Genomic DNA, 19,722 nt, shown 5'->3' on the forward strand with positions numbered 1-19,722 from the left:
TTTGGACCTGAGCTGGACAACCGCGCAGCCTCCCACCTAGCCCAGCGATCGCTAATAAACCCCCATCAGTATAGGTACACACCGAGATAAGAGGCCGCTGAGAAAACATTGCGACAATTCTTGATGAGTTGAATAAATCTTTGTGTTTGCAGAGTCTGTCAGCAGCGGCTTTGATCTCCTACCTGCTGCTCGTAAATTCCCAGCCTCGTGTAGAATATCTGCGGAAAGGTTCATGAGCTGTCTTTATTGCGAGGGAAGGGACCTTTCAAGTGGTACCTTGTCAGGTGTAAAGACATCAGCACTTACAGTATTCGCTAACCGTGCCATTAATCGTACCCAAAGTCTATGCTAAATGCATTTGTAGACGGGTTTGCCTTGCAGATGGGCTGATGCACGCTGAGTTAGTGCGAGCTGCTGGTGTTGCCTGTTGACACAGAGATCAGAGGGCTGTGAGAGATGGAGAGATGCTGTCGTGAGATGGCGGCAGGCAGGCTGCACTGGGAGAGAGGAGGAGAGACGAGACGAGACAAGGCTGCACTCTGATTTTCGAGGAAAGAATTTTAGGCTGATGCATTCCCCCCGTAGCTGCTGCTGTCGTTGGAGGTACTGATACCTATTAAACACTAATAGGTTACAACAGGCAGCAAAATATCACACCATAGACGCTAATGTGATCGCCGCTATGTCCTCTACGTAATCCTTGAATGTTGTGTTGTGACATTTTAATGGACATGATGATGGCTCAGTTTGATTACCAATAGCGGGACTGAAATATCAATCTTTCTCCTGACTGGTGGTCCAATGGCTTCCGACCTTCATGCGTTTTTTTTTCGGACTCCCCGCCGGAGCCAGTGTGGGTGGCATTATTCGGACCAACTGGCGGCCGTCTAGGGGTGGCTGTGATGGGTGTCACGCTGGGGCCCTCCATACGGGGAGACCCTCATCTGCTCACAGTGTCACACCTCTCGCCGCTTTGCTCTCTCTATCTGACCCTGTCACCGAGGCACGGAGTGACAGATCCAGGCGGAGAGAGGAGAAAAAAAACGCACAAGAGACAGAGAGTGGGTGGCATATCCTTTTAGATACAGGCATAGCTGAAATCCTCGCTAAATAAAATCAAAGATAGCTGTCAGATGCTTTTACCGAGCACACTGCTTGAGAGCACGCAAATGGCACTATCAGTGAAGAAGTCAAAGGTCCACAGCTACTCGAGAATTGAGGTTGTCATTCATGTCTTTAAGAATACAGCGTAAGTGCTGTCTGTTTAACAGGCAAAGCTTACTACCGGCTCCTAAACGCCACAGATTAGATTGTCTTTTAGTTGACTGTTTAAGATTAATATAGTTTTACCACGTTACTGCACGCAGGTTGTTGGGGTTTTTTTTTTTTTTTCTTGCTGGGGGGTTTCTAGGAAGCAGCGAGTGGAAACAGAGAACACTGTGTTTATGTATCTTATCCGCAGATGGCTTCTGGTGGTCCAGTGCGGGTGACCATGTAGCATCTGTGTTTGAGTGTGTGCGCGGCTACATCTGTGTGCTTGTGTTGTGTTGGGTGCTAATGACAGTTGGCATTTGGCCACTATCAGTGGATCATTAATTAGTATTGAGAGGTTTGGGGGAGATGCACACATTCCCTTCTATCTCTCAAACAGATGTGTGTTTGATCTGCGAACCCAGCTCACACACACACACACACACACACACACACACACACACACACACACACACACACACACACACACACACACACACACCCGCGTACACACACTCACTGTCCATCCATAGCTGTCTGACATATGGAAATGTCTATAAGCAAGTGCCTCTCAGCATACTGATATTGACAGCAATAGATCTAAGCACAGAAAAACATGAGAAAAAACATGGATCATGGTGAAGTCTGCTGCGAGTCAGCCAATGAAAAAGCATTAAAAAAAAACATAAACGATAATAACAAAGAAAAAACAAAATAGTAAACAGAAAAACTCTTTTAGTAGCGACACATTCAGCTCACAGTTCAGTTTACTGTTTGATGTGTTTGAATATAGATATATATTTTTTAAGAAAACTGACTTTCCACTCCTTTCTCAAGCAAAATACTGTTTTCCTGTAGGGCTGCAAGTAATGATAATTTTCATCTGTGAATAATTTGCCAATTATTTTCTCGATTAATTAATTTGTCGCTTGGTCTATAAACCATCCAAAAAAAAAAAAAATCCCCCCAAAAATTACATTTACAGTTTTCAATCCCCTACAGCCCAACTTGATGTCATCACATTTCCTGTCTGACTAGCAGAACAAAAACCCAAAGATACTCCGTCCTGTTAAGTCACAGGAAAGCAGTGCATTCTCAATCTTGGTAGTTTTGCTTAAAAATCTGCTTTGAAATCTATCTTTGGTCGTTGATTAACCTCTTAAAGGTCATCTTTGTGTTTCAAACTATCAAAACAATTCCCTTCTGCCTTGAAATGGTTGTGACTCTCCACTGATTTGTGTTTTAGCCATTGCAGTAACTGCTTATTTTGATATAAAATACTCCTAAAAAGCGGTATATTAAACTATAAAACACCTACAAAAAGCTATTAAAAAATGTGGACATATGAACAATTAAAGATTTTCAGCAGATGATTTAATTATTGCCATTTCATTTTCTTCCTTTATTGTTGTACGATTCTATTATAATTGTTCTTCTAGGTTCGTTATAGGTAGGTATTGCTATCAGATGATTTTTTTTTTTTTTAACTATCTACGCTGAAATGTCATCAACACGCAGAGAAAACAAATCCCAGTATTCCCTGAACACATCAGAACACACACACGCACAAAAATAACAAGTCAAAGTCTTCGCTGGTGCAAGAAGCACAGGAATCAAATGAAATTGTGTTTATTTTTTTAAAGCCAACCTTTAACAAATCTCTACAAACTCAGAGACGCCGGAGTAAAACATTATTATAGCTCTCACTAATGTCAGAGCCTTTGTCTATTCAGTTAATTGTAGCATAGTTGTCCTGATGGAATTGCTCCGTGACCTTTAGTATTTTTATTTCTTCAGCCCTTATATTTGCTAAGTGATGGTATTCTAGCTGATTAGCGCACCCTCGTCCCCCCAGACACACACACACACACACACACACACACACACACACAGTTTCAAAACACAATGTATTCACTCCCAGAACCCCACTCCCATTGTTCTGCTTTATAACACTGGGAAAGGAGCATCAGTCAAGTATATTAGCTGGATCCTATTACTGTCACCAGATTGCCTCTCTGAGCCATCTTAAAGAGCCCCCAGACAAAACTTCCTGTCATGTTAATCCAAGCTTTAATAAATAGAGGGATGTGTAACCATATTCAAATAGGGGCTCCCGTATTTATGCTGACAAAGAGAGACGGGCTATCATGAAATGACAGATGAAAGTGTTTTGCATGAAAAGAGGGGGGAGAAAAAAAAAAAAAGTTTTTATCGGTGTTCATTCTCTCCTATTCTGGGGAGAAATGTCAAATTATTGAAATGGCCTTTAAAAAAAAAAAGCTTAAGCCTAATCTAAGTAAAACACTGCAGGTATTAGGGACGGTGGCCATTGTGAGTGAAATGAATGCCATTCAATTCAAACCAGCAGTTCATTTTATCCCTCATGTTCACCTATTGATATCAAAGTACATAATACACACCTTGTCTCCTAAGAGAGATTTATGGATCAGACCTGCGAGCGTCGGAGCAAACTGTCATCGAGTGCTTTCACTGATTCGCGAATACAAAAATAAAAAGGTCTGTTATTACATTTTATTTCCTGGGCGGTGATTAACGCAGTTAGCAATGGCTTATTATTTAAAGCATTGCAGGCTGTGTCAATTAGTTAAGCTGAGCTAGTCACAAAGGTGCAGTCGGAGCACTTTGCATTCCTGAGTATACTCATCACCAACAAAGAGAGCAGAAATCCACCTCTCCAATTCAAGGCCATCTCTTAGATTCACATGTGAAAAAAGAGCAAAGGCACTATCACAGAGAAGGACATGCTCTCTTTCAGACTGGGTTAATTTCTAGCGAGTCATTCGTCGCCTTTGAAGAAGAAGAAGAAGAGAGAGAGAGAAAAAAAAAAGAGCCCAGTTAAGCCAGTATTTCACAACTGTATATTTAAACTGCGCAGTGTAGAGACGTCTTATTTCATTAAGAAGCTCATTGAATCTGAACATGTTTGTTCGTTTATTCCGCCGTGTGAATGAAGTGTTCCTTGTTTGCTGAGACTGCATGGGTTTCCCCGTCGCCGAGGTACATGCCGCATTATTAGCAGGCGTCTCCTTTGAATTCCTCCGTGTGAGGATTATATTGCATAATAAAACTGTGCCTTTATTCAAAAAGTGGTGCAACTAGTGCTAGTAACTAATTAGCAATGATTAATATTTGCATTAGAGATATGTAGTAGCATTAGTAGTCATAGTAAATACAGTAATAGTATTAATAGTAGCTTGATATTCCTTTGATTTTGCACTATGCAGACAATTAAATGAAGACTCATATGGATAGATGGATAAGTTAGCCAGCAAGCAAGCTACAAAAAAAAAACTTTCTGAGGCAGCTTTCTCTCTGAATCACTGAGGCATATCACTGACTCAGCCATTATTTTCTGCATGTTGATTCTGACAAGTGTTAAAAAGTTGGAAGCGCTTCTAAATAGCGGGTGAGTCATGCGCTGAGCGAGCAAGTGGCAATAATTAAACATTCCGTTCTACGTAGAAAACATTTACAGTATATTTTTTAATTGGGCCGCTTTATGCTTCCAAATGATATATCTGAGGAGGTTCTTGAAGAGGGTTTAAACATGGGTGGCTACTTTATGTCAGCATAAACTACCTGTGCACTTTTACTGCTGCAGCAATGAAAACCAAAATAGCATCGCCGAAGACTATAAGACAGACAGTAAAAGAGACAGAACATTTTAATTCCAAATAGGCGCGTTACATATTACTATAAAGTAACCGCAACTAGATTATAAATGGAGAATGGGAATTATTATAAATTAATGATTTAATTCTGTAATAAAATGTGTCGACTATAAGTTGTGTACCTAAGCCAGTGGTGACCGACTGTTCCTCTGCAATCTACTCGCATGTTCCGCCCGTTTAAACAACCCCCTTCCCGGCCATCCTCCCTCACCTTTTGCACTGTGTTTTCACACAGTCTCCCCGAAGATTTTATTGTATCCTTTGACCTTTTTCTGCCCTCCAGTCAATGCTGCTTGCAGCTATATTTACATTAAGGAGGAGGAGGGAAGAGGGAGCATGATGTAGAACGTGTGTCATGCATGTGTGTCTGTGTGTCTCTGTGTGTACTAACAGAGAAATCTGATTGGCTTTCCAGGAGGAAGGACATCATTTTAAATAAGTCCTCAATGTTAAACTGTTTGCTCTAGGGCTTAGGGATTGCTCACCTCTCCAAATACTATTTTAGCTTGAAAGCACAATATTTCCCAGCCTGAGCTTTCACATGGGAGAATGAGGGAGGGCCCTGGTGCAGCAGTTTCATGGAGGTGGCTTGCAGGCATACTCCATTCTGACAGAATGAGGAGGCACTCTGCAAGAGTGTGGCGGAGAGGAAAGGGGCCCTATTAATAAAATGACTCCATAATGGGTAGTTCCCTGCAGCTTGGCAAAGGAAGACAGGCGGATTGATGGACGAGGCCAAGTCCTACTTCCTCAAGCATACTGAGCTCAACTGTGTGGACATGCTTCTGTGAGACCAAACACAGGGCTCGACCCCGCAACATACTGAAGTCCCATTCACGTAGGAAGGAAGAGCCTTATGAATGATTTCCTGTTTTGTGTAAAGGGGTCAAAAGTGGCAGCTTTAAACGAATAATACATCACCTGGATGCAAAGCTGGCTTTTATGCTATATGAAAGGTTTCCAAATTATACAGTATGCTGTGTAACGCAGATGGCTGCTTTGGAGGATGGAACCACACTGAATCTACCTTAATTGTAATTTTACCTCAAAGTGAGAAAATAGTAGGTAAACAAGACTCCCTGGGTGACAGTATTATGTTTGTATAAAGCATAATTAGGATTACTTAACAGTAAAGCACCCATAAAACTGTATTTGGCAGGAATATGGTTCGTTTACGAGGAAAGGGTGTTGAAATCCTTTTTAACTCTTTTGTTTTGCAGAAGCGGAGTTGTGCTAATAAACTATTTTTGTGGCACAACAGTGTTGCAGGCTGCCCTAACAATACGGCAGCCTCCTGAAGGCATCACTCCATCATCCCTTTATTACATTTCTTTGTAACAGTACATTGATTAGAGTGGCCTCAGCATGACTGTCTCTTTAATTGTGTATTTGCTGATCTGAAAGCTACACAGAGCGCCCTGGTAGAATCTGTACTAACCATTTCAACAATGCTCTAAGGCATTCTTTGACACACAAAGTTCATTGTTAGAATATACATCAGTTTGTATCACCATAGCGACCTCCTTGGATGCTGAGCAGGGGACCTCATAAATATGTAATCCTGACAGATTTGAGGAATTGTCTTCCTCAACTGTTTCTCTCAAGCCATTTTGTTAATGTCAACATGAAGGAAAGTTACTGGAATAAGTGTTGACATTCCGCCAATGGTGTATATCATTAATAATTACATACACAAGAATTTCAGCGGAATAACTGCTGGAAAACACTCGAGTCCTTTTGTCTTTCGCTGTTTTTCTGCAATTAAAATTTAAAAAATAGATGAATCGTGTACCACTATGCTCCTTTATTTTATTTATTTTTTTGCTGTTGCTCTTCAGTGGGCTTCACCCATTGTGTAATCATACAGTTTACAATACACCACATGGCAGGTGAGATTTTCAGTCATTCGTCAAATATGTGATTATCTATTATTAATTTTTAATTATTATGCTGCGCTGCGAGGGCGTCCTTGTGGCTCCCCTTGTTTTCTGTGTTTCTATAATATCAACCGTTCCAAAAAAATATCACACAAAATTGGCAGTTTTTTTTGTAATCGGGGTGCAAATTGACTGAAAAATATTAGTTAAGATCCTGTATAAATAAATAAAGTTTCACTAGTAGGAACTAGAAAACAGACAGAGTTGCTAAAAAATAATATAATAAAAAAAAATAAAGAGAAACGGGGCAGACAGAGCAGACAGCAGATAAGCGCCTCTTCACCCTACATCGCTGTGCTTTTTCTATCTGTATGTGTGTGACGTGTGTGTTAAGTTTGCACCCTAGCCGTGCATTTTTATCACTTCTGCGGAGGGTTGCCACTCATCCATTATAATAAGGAATATTCCTTTTGGGAAAGAAAAAGGTTGCGCTCCAGATTAAACATAGCCGGCCTGGCCTCTGCTGTAGTACTGGAGAAAAAAAAAAAACTAGCTCGCCCATCTAGGCTCACGCTTAAGAACAGTGTCCCTTTTGCCACCTTGTGTAATTGCAAGAGCTTATAGGTAGCTAAAATTTTGCCCTCTGCTCCTCGTTAAACCACCACTTGTAAAAGCGCTCAAGCGTGGATGCAGCACACTGCAGCTCAACGTTCCCAGACAATGATATAGATTTCCTCTACAAAAGAACAATTGAAAGGGTTGTCACAAATTTGTCCATTGTCAGCGGGTCGCTATCATTTCTCTGTTAATTGCCATCATTGTAATAGAATATTAGATGCTCTATTGCGAAGGGAATGTTGATGAAGGGGCAGTGCCAGCTGAGTTTTCTCCTTGACCATGACCCTTATCTGTCATAATGGTAATGATGATAATCATGTGATACTTCATTGATCCCTGTAGGATTTTTTTTTTTTTACCCCTTTTTACCCTGTCCGCTGTGAGCCTGTGGTGCAGGTTTGGCTGCCGACAGCTGGTCCTGGAAAAGGCAAGGATTCAGTCCCTTGCTCAGAGACACTTTAGAAAAATGGATGCTTGCCAACAAGGGGGCTTAAACCTGGATCCTCCAGTTAAACAGTGGTCTCTCTTCCCAATATGTGATTTTGCTGTTGAGTATATCGAGAGTCGAATTGGTTCACGTTACCCGCATCTATCGAGACTCTTACTGACAGAAATTTGGCACAGTGATATTTTTCTTTTCCCTCCTTAAGGTACAGTATTTGTACCAGTTGTTAAATTGGCCACATATTGACAAAAGCTTTTCCAAATTATTTTGAGCCTGTAAAGCCATGCAAACACAGTAGAGCATGCTGTGGTGTTGTCACAATTCCCACTAATCTTTGACACCAAAACTGACACCTAAATTACCCGATAACTCCGCACACAAACAAGGGCAATCAAAGCAAGAAAGAAACTGTGCAAGCGGCGCTCGCCACACAAAAAATCAGAGCCCGGACAAAAAGATAGGCGCAACCACTCCCAGGTCACTATCTGTGTCTGAGACCTTCGTTCCTTTGGCATCAGATATGATCTATATCAGTGTCACCCCCAAATTGCAGGAAAGCTCCTCTGCTAGCCTTCAGCCGTGAGCTGAATGTAAATGTGCATTTGACACCTATCTAAATCGCTGTCATAATTCATTTCCAGAGCTCTTAAATCTCTCCCTGTCACCTGGCACCTCTGCTGTTTTCCTGTCCAAAAACAGAGCACATTAGCCTTTATTGATGTGTTTGTCCTTTGATACATAATTCATCATTCAGCAACCTTTTTTCCCTTTTTTTTTTGAATTATCATGTATTTTTCGGAGGTTGTTTAAACATATGGATTGACACAGACAAAGAGGTCGCGCCTGGTGTGAGGTTAAGTCTCATGCTATATGACAGGAACAGGATAAGTCTTTTTTTTTTTCCCCTCCACTGTGTTAAGCCAGACCAATGTAAAGCTTCACTCTCCTACGCTGACTGACCGCGATCATTTCTCTGTTTTTGCTTGAATGTGTCTGCTTTCCCTTCAAAGCCTACATGTGCTCAAATGTTTCATCGACTTCTCACTCCTCTAGTGTTTCGGGGTTCATCCTCAGTCAGCTGCCACTCTCCGTCATTAGTTTAAAATGTAGTCGCTTTACAACAGAGCGTACGTGAGTTTCATTAGCAGAAAACAGTGCATCCACTATAAATGATTTAAAAATGCTCATCCAGTATACTTTCTGTCAAATTCAGCTCGTTTCTGTCCATTCTATGTGTGCCCTGAAAAAAAAAATCCAGTGTACACAGAGGTGACTTTGGAAATGTGAAACAAACAAAACAGCTCAGACCGATCCACACAACACAGTTCCAGTGTGTCCTGTTCACATTCATGCTTGTGCACAGGACAGGGTGGAGAGTAGAGGCAGAAGAGGTGGGAAAGCTTTGACAAATTCATATGATCCTGATGATTCTTTCTGTTTTTTTCTTTAATAAAGGGTGTAATTATTACATTTTTTTTAACCAGCCAGGGGGTTTTGATGTTCAGAGGGTTAAATCAAACTTATTGTGGTCATTTTACAATCTTATATTTCACCTTTCCCCTCCCTTATTTCTTAAAAATCTCCATTTAATCCTGAAATACAGCTCAGTAACCCCATTACATTCACAATAATGATCACAGACAGACATGACAGGTAAAAAGGCAACCAGGACTGAAGTCAGAAAAAGCCTAAAAAAGCCAGAATGTCTTGGAAAAACCTTTTAAAGTTGCATCACTCACTGCTTAAGCACTACTAATCTATCAAACCAACCAACCTGTAAAAGATATTAAACATTTCCTCCGGCTCTGCAGCACCTGGAGGCTGCAGCTAGTCTGCTAAGTTTAGCATTAGCGCTCATTAGTTGTTTGATCCGACCCGACAGGAATAAAACCTCAAAACACACACGAGCTAATGTAAGCTGATGCCGTTTTCAGCCAAGGTGAAATTGCAGGATTCCTAGAAACGGTAAAGACAATGTGCTGTAATATACGAACACTTGCTGAATCATATGTCAATTTACAGAATGGGATTATAGAGCAAAAAGGGCTCGAGCATGAAATCACTACCTTTGTGAGCAGAAGTTATATTGCTTGTAAGGCAACACTTCACCCACCTAATATACTCCTGCCGGCCCTTTTTTTAGGAGGAGGTTATTTGGTTCAGATATGTTTGCTGCAGGTTTAGTTAAAGAGCTGCCCGGCCTTTCGCCCCCTGACTGTCTTCCAGCAGCCTTCTCCTTTTAAGTGGTCATGGACTGTTCCAGTGCATATACCACAGTGAAATAGACTTTTGCTCTTTTCTTCATTGTCACAAAAGGCCAGGCACTTCGCTGGAGTTCCCATTCCCCTTTTACATAGTGATAAGACAGCCATTATCCTTTGAACCTTTCTTTTCACCGTGCCAGGAGAAAAGGAAGAGTGAAAGAGAAGGAGGAGGAGGACAGAGAAAGATTTCTTCCCTGAGGTGAGCCTGGCCTCACCTCTGTGTGGCGGGCTTTTTTGTGAGCAGTGAAGAGGTCCTTAACCTTCTATCAGATGGAGGCACACAGTTGTGTTCTGCTTGAATAACTACATTGAAAAGCCCTGAAGCACAGGAGATGGTTCTATAGACTCTGCAAGTGGCATAGAGAGAGAGAGAGAGAGAGAGTGAGAAAGAGTGAGAGTGAGAGTGAGAGGGGGGGGGACTGTATTGTATGACCTGCTGGAGTGTGACCCTCACATGATGTGCACATTCTTTGTTAAAGTGCCCATCAGTGCTTCACTGTGAATCTGTGTTCTTTGTTGGATGGGTCTCGCTGACAGGATGGTCCTTCTCTAATAATGTCACAACAACACAGTTCACACATTTATATAATACACTTCCTTTAATAGACCTCGCTTCATTTTACAAAGTAACAGTCCTCCTGCTCTCCGGCTGTAAATGGCTTTACAGTAGCAATACTATCAATATTAGAGTGCAGATATTTGAATGTCATGTTGCATGAGGGGCTCGTGATGGCTGATGGCTAATGATACCGCGGGGGCTTCTTTCATAATTCAAAGCAGTCAGATATCGTGGAGGCTCATTTTTAAGTTTGATAGCAACTTGAAAGCCAACTGCAAATTAAGCGATTATAGTTGGAAACAAACCTATTTCATCTGAGCGCAGAAGTCATAAATAATAACATCCCATTGTTTTTGGAGGTGCGCTCTATGTTTGTTGAGTAGACTTTGCCAAATTGTTGCTAATCAATATGTGTCATTGTGTTTGAAGGAGGTCCCTCCATTTTTCTCAGCTGAATGTGCTCTGCTAGCCGTTGCGCCTGCACTCCTACTGATGCATGGAGTAGCGGGTCTGTGTGCTGTTTCAGTAATACTGATATTAGATGACAGAAGTCAAATGCTATAAATTTCTGTCTCCCATGTAAATGATCACAGGCTGTCAGCCACGCTTGTCAAATTAAACGTTTACCATAGTTGGTAAACATGCCATTCCATCTTAGCTCCGGAGTGCAGCTTTCACGCTGTCAGACGTGGAGACATAAGAAACCGTTTTCTGCTGTTATGAGCTGAATTCCAGCCACAAAAAAAAAAAAAAAAATGGATCGAATCAAAGTTTTCTCACCTTTAATTTCACAGCAGCGTAATTAACCGGTGGAGGCACAACAATGGACTTATTGTACTGAAGATAAACAACCCTGAAGTTTCTCTGTGTTCTTCAAGCTCAGCCAATGAAATCACAACCCTCCGCGCTACAAATTCCAGTTAGCCCACTTCCTTTCACTTTAATGTGATTTTCATTAGATTGCCTGGCATGAGACAGAGGTTAGGTTGCGTGGCATTATAAATGTCTGTGTATAAAACTCTTGCTGCAGGTGATATTGCTTGGCAGCTGTTTATTTGTACTCCGCTTTAATGTTTTCCCACCACACAGTCATCAGATAGCACATTTTTCAGAGACATTGCAAACTTCATTATTTTTACCGCGTTCTTTTGTGTTTCTCTGCTGTGTCAACAAAGGGAAACAGTTCAGGGAAAATAATAACTTCGTTAGTGATGGTACAAAAGTGCCAGCTACAGTACCACAGTTGTAGCTCTGGGGAATTCATACCCGCACTCAAAAAATTCTATTTTGTTCCGATTTCTGCTGTTAATACTTCACATAGACTGCCTGCCTCACTTTTGTCCTCCTAGTAGGAGCTTCAGTAAACGATGCTTTAGTAATTGACGGTAGAATTCCTGCCAGTTAAAGCAGACAACACCTTTCGCATCGCTCACACAACGCTGCAACAGATATGAAATGCTCCCTTTGTTAACTTAACCTTACTTAACATCCATTGTTGTGCTGCATCTGTGCTGCTAATCTGCAGAACTGCTGCGACTCAGTGTAGGATTTTACGAGGCCCACCTCCGTACCAGCATTCACAGATCAGGCTCTGACTCCTCACCTATTTCAGGTGACGAGTTGTGTTTGTGAGAAGCGACAGCGTCTGCACAAACACGGGCAACCTAAATTTAGTGTATAGGTTATGTAAAATCAGCTATATTTGGTAATTCAGAAATATTTTTGGGAGGCTGCAAATAAAGTGCCTGGGAGCCGCATGTAGCCTGTGAGCCATGCAGTGAGTAACCGGGCCTCTACAAGCTGTGCCAACGTCTTGTGTGCCAAATGTGTGGCAAGAGGGTGGCATGAACAGTGTGCCAGCGCTAGTCTGCCTGGCTGCCAGGCACTTCTCTTTATCCAATCAGACAGTTCGGCTTGAGTGAGACCCCTATTCTTGTCTCTTCCCATCTCCTCCCGAAGCTTTGTAACCTTCCCATGAAAAACACAGATGCATGCTTGTGTTTCTACCCCCCCACCCCACCACCACCACCCTCCACTCCTTCCACTGCCTCCTCGGCACACCGTTACACTTACCTAGAGACCATAACCAGGGGAGTGAATGGTGCAGTGTTCCTCTTTGTTTCTGTCTGCTGCCGCTCTCCTCTGTCTCTTTTTATTTATTTATTTATTTATTTTTTCTTCCCTAAGACAAAATCACAGGCTAAATGAGCATGCCTCAGTCGGTTTTTTAAGCATTTCATCAGAGTTATAGAAAGAAGAGTGTGTCTCTGTTGTTGTTTTTTTCAGGGATGTGTGTAGAAAGAGAGAAAAAAAAAATTGCTGTCTTTCTGTGTGTGGCTTTATTGGACATGATGAAGGATGATATTATGGTGGATGCTGCTGCTGCTGCGGCTGTGAGATGAGGAAGGATCCCATTTGTCTCACGCCCGCTTAGTGTAATGTGTCTATCTGTCACTCTCCCCGAGACCGGACATTGGTGTTCATCAAAATAAACATATTGTCCACACAATCCTCCGTTTTTATTTTTTTTTTCTTCTCCTCCTTCTTCTTCACCGCATGTCATTATTGTTAATTTTCCCTCCTATTGCCACTCTTCCCTTCACATCTTTTGCCTCATTTAATACAGACAATGAGTAACACCGCCGAGGTTGCATAAATTCCTGTATCATCAAAATTACAACCTACAGACGGAAAGAGAAACCTGACAATAATCCTGTGATCACGGAATGATTATGTGGGAGAGAGGTGCTTGGAGAGAAATAAGTGTAAAGCAGCGCGAATATATATTCTAAGAGTAATTACTGTAAGTAGATGAGATGTGATTCAATGGGGAGAAGGGGGATGTGAGGTACTTGCTGGAAAGATTAAGCTAATGTCAGTACTCCTCTTATGTCTTCCAGGTTGATGATGCCATGCTTATGTTTGATAAGACTACTAACAGACATAGAGGTAAGTGTGCAGCTTCTGTTCCCTTTTTCCCCCCCCGTTTTTTTTTTACTCTGTCTTTCTGAAAGGTGAGAAAATAGTCATTTTATGTCCTTTCCCCATGAGATAACACAGAACAGTTCCATTTCACATGATATTAGGTGTACCATCTGTTCAACAATGGGAGCGTGTCAAAGTAATCAATAAGCTGGTACGGTGTTTAGAATGTTTGAGCATTGGCTGGCGTGAGTGTGTGTGAGTGTGTGTGTCTGTGATGATGCTGGTGTGAGTGTTTCAGAGAGGTGCTTAAAGGGTGTAAAGATTGTGAGATGGTGGGTGCTGTGCAGTCAGATAACAGCATCAGATAAGACTCAGGAGAAGCACTGACTTTATCGCTCTATCTCATCAGCTCCTTATCTGAGATGAGGGGACATTTCTCTCTCAAGCAGAGGACTTTCCAAAGACAGGTTTCCTCCCCCTGCACCACAATGCGGTGTCACTGTGTTTAAGCCAAGCGGCACCATTTTTAGGCCCGACTTTAACCACCAGCAAACACACACACGGAGCTGTCACTTACCCAGAACCTCCCCCCCTCCTCTCGTGTGGCGGTTGGTGTTGGCTACGATTGGCTCACACGGGGACAGTAAAGGGAACTTTTAGGAGACTGGCTGTTTTCGGGGTGTACGTATCATTGTGTGCGCGAGCAGTCGACAGGCACTGACAGGTATTTCCACTAGAAAAAGGAGCAGACACTTCTCTGTTCGTCACGCCAGTCAGCTCGCTTGTAGGCAGAGCTGGCACCGCACCATCTCACTGAACTGGGCTGAGGGCTGTTTTGCCATACAGACGTAAATATTTGTTTGCAGTGAGCCACCGAGCGACGCATCTCCTCCTCGAACTGTATAAATGTTTAAGCGCAGTTGACTCGGATCGCGAGTTGCATCGCCTTCTTTTTTTCTGGAGGAAAGTTCTATGGTTCTCTTTCGACTGTATCAGTGTGTGTTTAAGTGTGTGAACTCGCAGCATGTGTGTGTGTGTGTGTGTGTGTGCTGTGCAGACAAACTCTCTGAGTCTGGTAAACAGTTACGAAGTGTGAAACATGTGAACTATAGTGGAAGTGATCTATGGCTTTGAGGGGATTTTGATCTGTAGTGACAGAACCCAGTGTGACGTCTGCTTTGAGACGAAGGCTTTTTCTTTCACTCTCTCTTATTTCTCGCTCTTCTCTCTCCTGTCTGCTGCACCGCCAGCCCTCTGTGAAAGGGGTTGGGCGCCACGCTCGGAGAGTCTGTTAGGCGTTTGCCTTTGGGCTGCAAAATGCCCTTCAAATGAAGACAATGATGGAGAAACAGCCTCCTTGGCAATTTTTCTGATGACAGCGGACATATTTATATTGAGTGTGACACTGAGGCAGGAGGCAGGTGCAGTTTCCTCCCGCGGTTGCCGTTTCGTCTTAACTAGCTTTTTGATATTTTTGTTCCAGTGGGAATTTTGAAAGCGTAGATATTTGACGCTTTTCATCTTTAAAAACACAACAGGTCTTCCAGATGAATTGCACAGAATATTACAGACCCATAAGAAAATCTGAATAATTCATCAGAGCCATTGGTGTGATTGTGTAATATTAATGGCTTAGCTGCCCTGTGACCACAAAGGAAAGGACATTGAATATATTATCAGTGAAAACCAGTGCCTGAGCCCGCTTTACCATTGCCTACAGATTCAATGATAGGCATCTGGCGGCTCACAGTCCAAATCAATTCCCCACCTGTGTTCATTTTCATCTTACAGCTTGATTCATGAAAAAATAATGCCTGAGCTTTCTTCAGCTCTGCCACAGCTAAAAATAACAAAATTCTTTTATTTATTTTTTTAAACAATTGAACTGTTACTCACTGCATTTCGTCTAAAACCATAGTGGTTGTTCAATAACTTGCAAGTCTCCAAAACCATAGTTGTGAGCCTCTAATGTTTTCAAAGTGCAGTGGTGATATTTATAACAAGCGCTACATTTTTTTTTCCTGTTGTCCTGCACACCTGGAATGCTGCAACGCACGGACTGCACTTTACAAGTGTGACGTAACAGAGGCCTAAAATGCCTTTTGTTAAAAAAATAAAATGAAATAGGGAGGGTGGCATTGGGAGCTATTTTTTGCCTGAAACAAAACCGGCATAAAGAAAAAAAAAATAGCAAAATAAAAAAATAAATAAAAAATGCCCCTGCAGTCTGAAAGCCTGTTTATATTTACTTCAACATTTGTGAGGTTATAAAAAATAATACTTCTGTTTTTACAAATAAAAATAAAATGATACCTCACTGCTGTGGTGCACTATGACTTCACATCCCCTTGTTTGAATGTCATCTCTCTCTCTCTTTTTTTTTTTTTTCTCTCCTCAAGCTCTATTTTTTTCCACCTAAAGTCTGTATTGTATATTACTAGAATGCATTGTATTTTGTCTGGAAGAGTTTATAGTGTATGAGATGCATGATCGACACTTGATTGTGAGCGTGTTTTCTTTGGGGCTGTGGTGAATTGGATAGAGGACAAACGTCACACTCCACTAGTAGCAGCATTGTCCTTCAGACGGTCCCTGCGAGCCTGGCGAAACGACAACCAGAGGAGACATTCTCTACCCTTCTCGTTTTCTCTGTACTTTTTTTTTTCTTACTCTCTATCTCTCCCAGTCATTCAGTCTTATTCGTTCTTCCTTTTCTTTTGCACTATTTCTGTCCCCGCACCATCTCCCCACCCTGCCCTGTCTTCGCCATCTCTCTCTCTCTCTCTCTCTCTCTTTTTTTTTCCTCTTGTCTTTCTCTCTCTGTCTCTCCTGCTAGAGGACACTCGCTGTAAGCAAAGCTCCTCACAAAGGCACACGCTGCACACCATCTCCTTGGCATTTAAAGGAGTAGAATACAGCCAATTGTGTTGGAAATTGAACTCTCTAAAGCCTCCCTTCCCACTGCAGCAGTTCATTGTGGGTGAGTTCAGTGTCTTTGGTGAGCGGCTTGGGCTGTCCAGAGGTTGATGCCAGAGGGCGCCTATTGTTCCATGTTCCACTGCAGTGTCCCCACCACTCCGCCTCCCTTCAACCTTCCCTTCTTCTCCTGACATTCGTTTTGTGACAGAAAAAGAGAAAAATCAGGAAGGTGTACATCTGTTAGCGCGCGTTTCACTGGGGTATTTTGTAACTTTTTCTCATTTCTGGGTGGTTTATTCAGCGGCACGGTGGGTCCAGATTACAGTGTCTGCGCTCCAATACGCAGGCTGGGACAAGGCCATGAGCACAGCAGCCACAGACTACACATACCAGTCATCATTCCCAGCACCCTCGACATGACTTCACATGCCACCTCTGGATGACAGGACGAGCTGTACGGGTGGGAAATAAAAGCTTTTGGAATAGCCCTGAGTCAAAATCATTCTGTCATCCTTTACCTACTCCCGTCCCCCAGGCTGACATATGATCTATGATCTAAAATGTGATTTTACTGTCAAACACAATTGGTAGTGCCAAGGAGAGTGTTGCCGAGGTGAGAAAAATGGCATCTCTTAGAGGAGGGGATTGAAACTGTGATGAAAGAGTGGCAAGTATCATTATCCGCCAAAGCATTGGGGTTTAATTTGTGAGTAAAAGATACAGTCGATGATAGATGAATTCTTTGTCTTGCTACTCATACGTGTCCTTTATTAAGTGTTACTCTGCCACGCCATAATTAGCCCTCCTTCTCCACCACATTACCACTCTCTTCATCAACATATCTCGCTGTAGCATGAGACTAATCCACACGGGACCTTTTTCAAGGGGAAATACGTAGCGTGGATGTACGCTTCCACCGCTTTGATTATCCACAAGCAGCTTCTCAGCATCGCGGCTCATGCACACGAATCCAAAAAACGATATACAACGCAAATTAGCACATTGCAATCCCAATGCTAATTTACACTCTTAGAATTATAAGTAGCTGATTAATTGGGTCAAAAGTGCATGTCACAGTGAGTTTGATACCTGAGCGGCAAAGTCTGCGCTGCTACAAACCAGTGCAAGCCCTGCCGGGGTTTTTTTTTTTGGGTTGTGTTTTCTTTTTTTTTTGGACGTTTTAATGCCTTGATTTTATTGTGGCAGTGGAGAGAAAGAGAGGGGTAATGTGTGGAAAGAGAGCAGGGGAATGACTCGCAGCAAATGGTCCTCAGCTGGGAATTGAACCAGGGACTCCTATATGGTATACACACACCACTCAGCTATTGTACCGTGCCAAGTTTTTAGTTTCCAACAAGTTTTTAGCAACTGACTAGAAGTTAAAATATTGCAGGTGGCACCTATATCTATTTTGGGTGATGCACACGTCCTCTCTCACCTTTTTAATTACACCATTAAGAAAGATGATGAAATCCTAGTGTAACTTACTTTCATATTGCTTTACAATAGTCTGTAACCAGACAGCACCCATTAGTGTAGCTTTATAATGACTGTGTGACTGATTGTAAGCCAAATTCCTTCTTTATTTGAATGATGCAAGTAATAGTAATGTGCAACAGTGCTGGGGACCAGAATAAAGAAATGGAGGCTGGATTGTTTTAGTCACAAGGCTGCTTTGTATGAGAGAGCCACTGAGTGAGGCACATATTAGAAGCCATGTTCCTGGAGAAGAAGGGGATTCTTGGTTTTTGTGTGAGGAAAGGGCCAAGACTGTGTGAATTTGTGTATAGCTCTTTTTTTTTTTTTTTTTTTCTATGGGCTTAAAGGGCTGGTTTTCTTCTTGGCAGACGAACAGAAGACTGCATTGTGTGTGTCTGTAATCTCTTTACCTGGATTGGCAGCAAAGCTAGCAAGTGCAGCTCCCAGTGTGGAATTGGCACTGAGGAGTCAATGTCACACTGAGCGAACTGCCTTCCAAACAACCAAAAACTGGTTGTGTCTCTGTGAGACTGTGTGTGTGTGGATGACAGCATAGACTTTCTTTTTTTTTTTTTCTCCCTTCAATTTGTGTTTCTTTGTACTTTTCACAGGTGATTTTTACAGCCCCCTGCATAAACAATGTGGACAGTATGCAAAAGCCTATGAAAAGGCAAGACAGTCTGTAACTATACCATATTATTATTTAGTGAATGTGGTGAGTTTTATTTTATTTTTTCCTTTTTTTTTTATATGTGTGTGTTTGTCATAATTTCAGAAGTATGCTTTATAGAGCAAAAGTCTTTGCCTCCGGATACAGAAGCTCATATAGTAACAAAGGCTTAAGTGGTATTAGGTGTCATTATACGCCAACAATTTGACATAAATTCACCTCTCCAGGCTCACTTGGTTAGAAGAAAAAAATAATTGGCCTCATTATCTTTCATCTCTTTGGCATATTACATTAATTATTTTATACAAAGACTGCCAGTTTGAGTCCTGTAGCCTGGGAAGCGCGGCTGCGCCTCCACAGGTTAACTGCGGCTCGCTGAAAAGCCCCAGTATTTGACGTCATCACAATGCCTCATCAGCCACCGGTGCTAGGGATTGAACATGGCCGACTGAGCAGAGGATGTCTGTCTGTAAAGTGATTGCTGGCTCATTGACTGAGTAGGAGAGGAGGGGAAAAGGGGAGTGGGGAAAGGGAACAAGTACAGTTCGAGAAGAATGGGAAGAAAAGAAGAGGACGGAAAGAAGGGGGACTGAGCACAAGAAAAGCAGGAAAAGTAGAATGAAGGCATGGTGAGGGCAGAAAAGAGAGGTAAATAAAGAAAAAGGAGAGCTGCTCAGTGGGAAGCCTCCCCCTGCTGGCTCCTCTGGCTGGAAGCTGCTGCCGATGGCTTCAAAAGAGCGCCAGGCAGTCTAGGCCTCTGCTTCTAGCAATTAGAGATCACTCCAGCGGATACCTCCTGGCCAGCCTGCAAATCCCTCAAAAATACCCTCTGATTACTACTGTAGGACACAGGCTGTTTACCAAATGGATCTAGCACTGCTGAGAGTGAGGTTTGATAATGCCTTCTTTTGTTCAGGCAAGAGAGGGAGCAGGGTCATTTGAGTTTTAAAGATGGCACGACTGAGAAGAATTCAGAGATGAATTTCTACCAAGAAAAAGAAAAGTTAACCAGTTCTTTAATTT

At 42.3% G+C, this 19,722-nt stretch overlaps 1 protein-coding gene across 8 annotated transcripts in view; it reads left to right on the forward strand.

Annotated features, from left to right (window-relative positions):
- Positions 1 to 19,722, forward strand: part of LOC103359323 (RNA-binding protein Musashi homolog 2) — a 249,750-nt gene that overhangs the window by 132,416 nt on the left and 97,612 nt on the right. For all 8 annotated transcript variants that reach the window (XM_008284605.1, XM_008284604.1, XM_008284606.1 and 5 more), the window contains one exon: positions 13,607 to 13,655. In XM_008284605.1, the coding sequence (XP_008282827.1) occupies positions 13,607 to 13,655 (49 nt within the window). The remainder of the gene's footprint in view (positions 1 to 13,606; positions 13,656 to 19,722) is intronic.

The sequence above is a fragment of the Stegastes partitus genome, unplaced genomic scaffold (genome assembly GCF_000690725.1).
Source record: "Stegastes partitus isolate 25-593 unplaced genomic scaffold, Stegastes_partitus-1.0.2 Scaffold366, whole genome shotgun sequence".
NCBI classification, from domain to species: Eukaryota; Metazoa; Chordata; class Actinopteri; family Pomacentridae; genus Stegastes; species Stegastes partitus.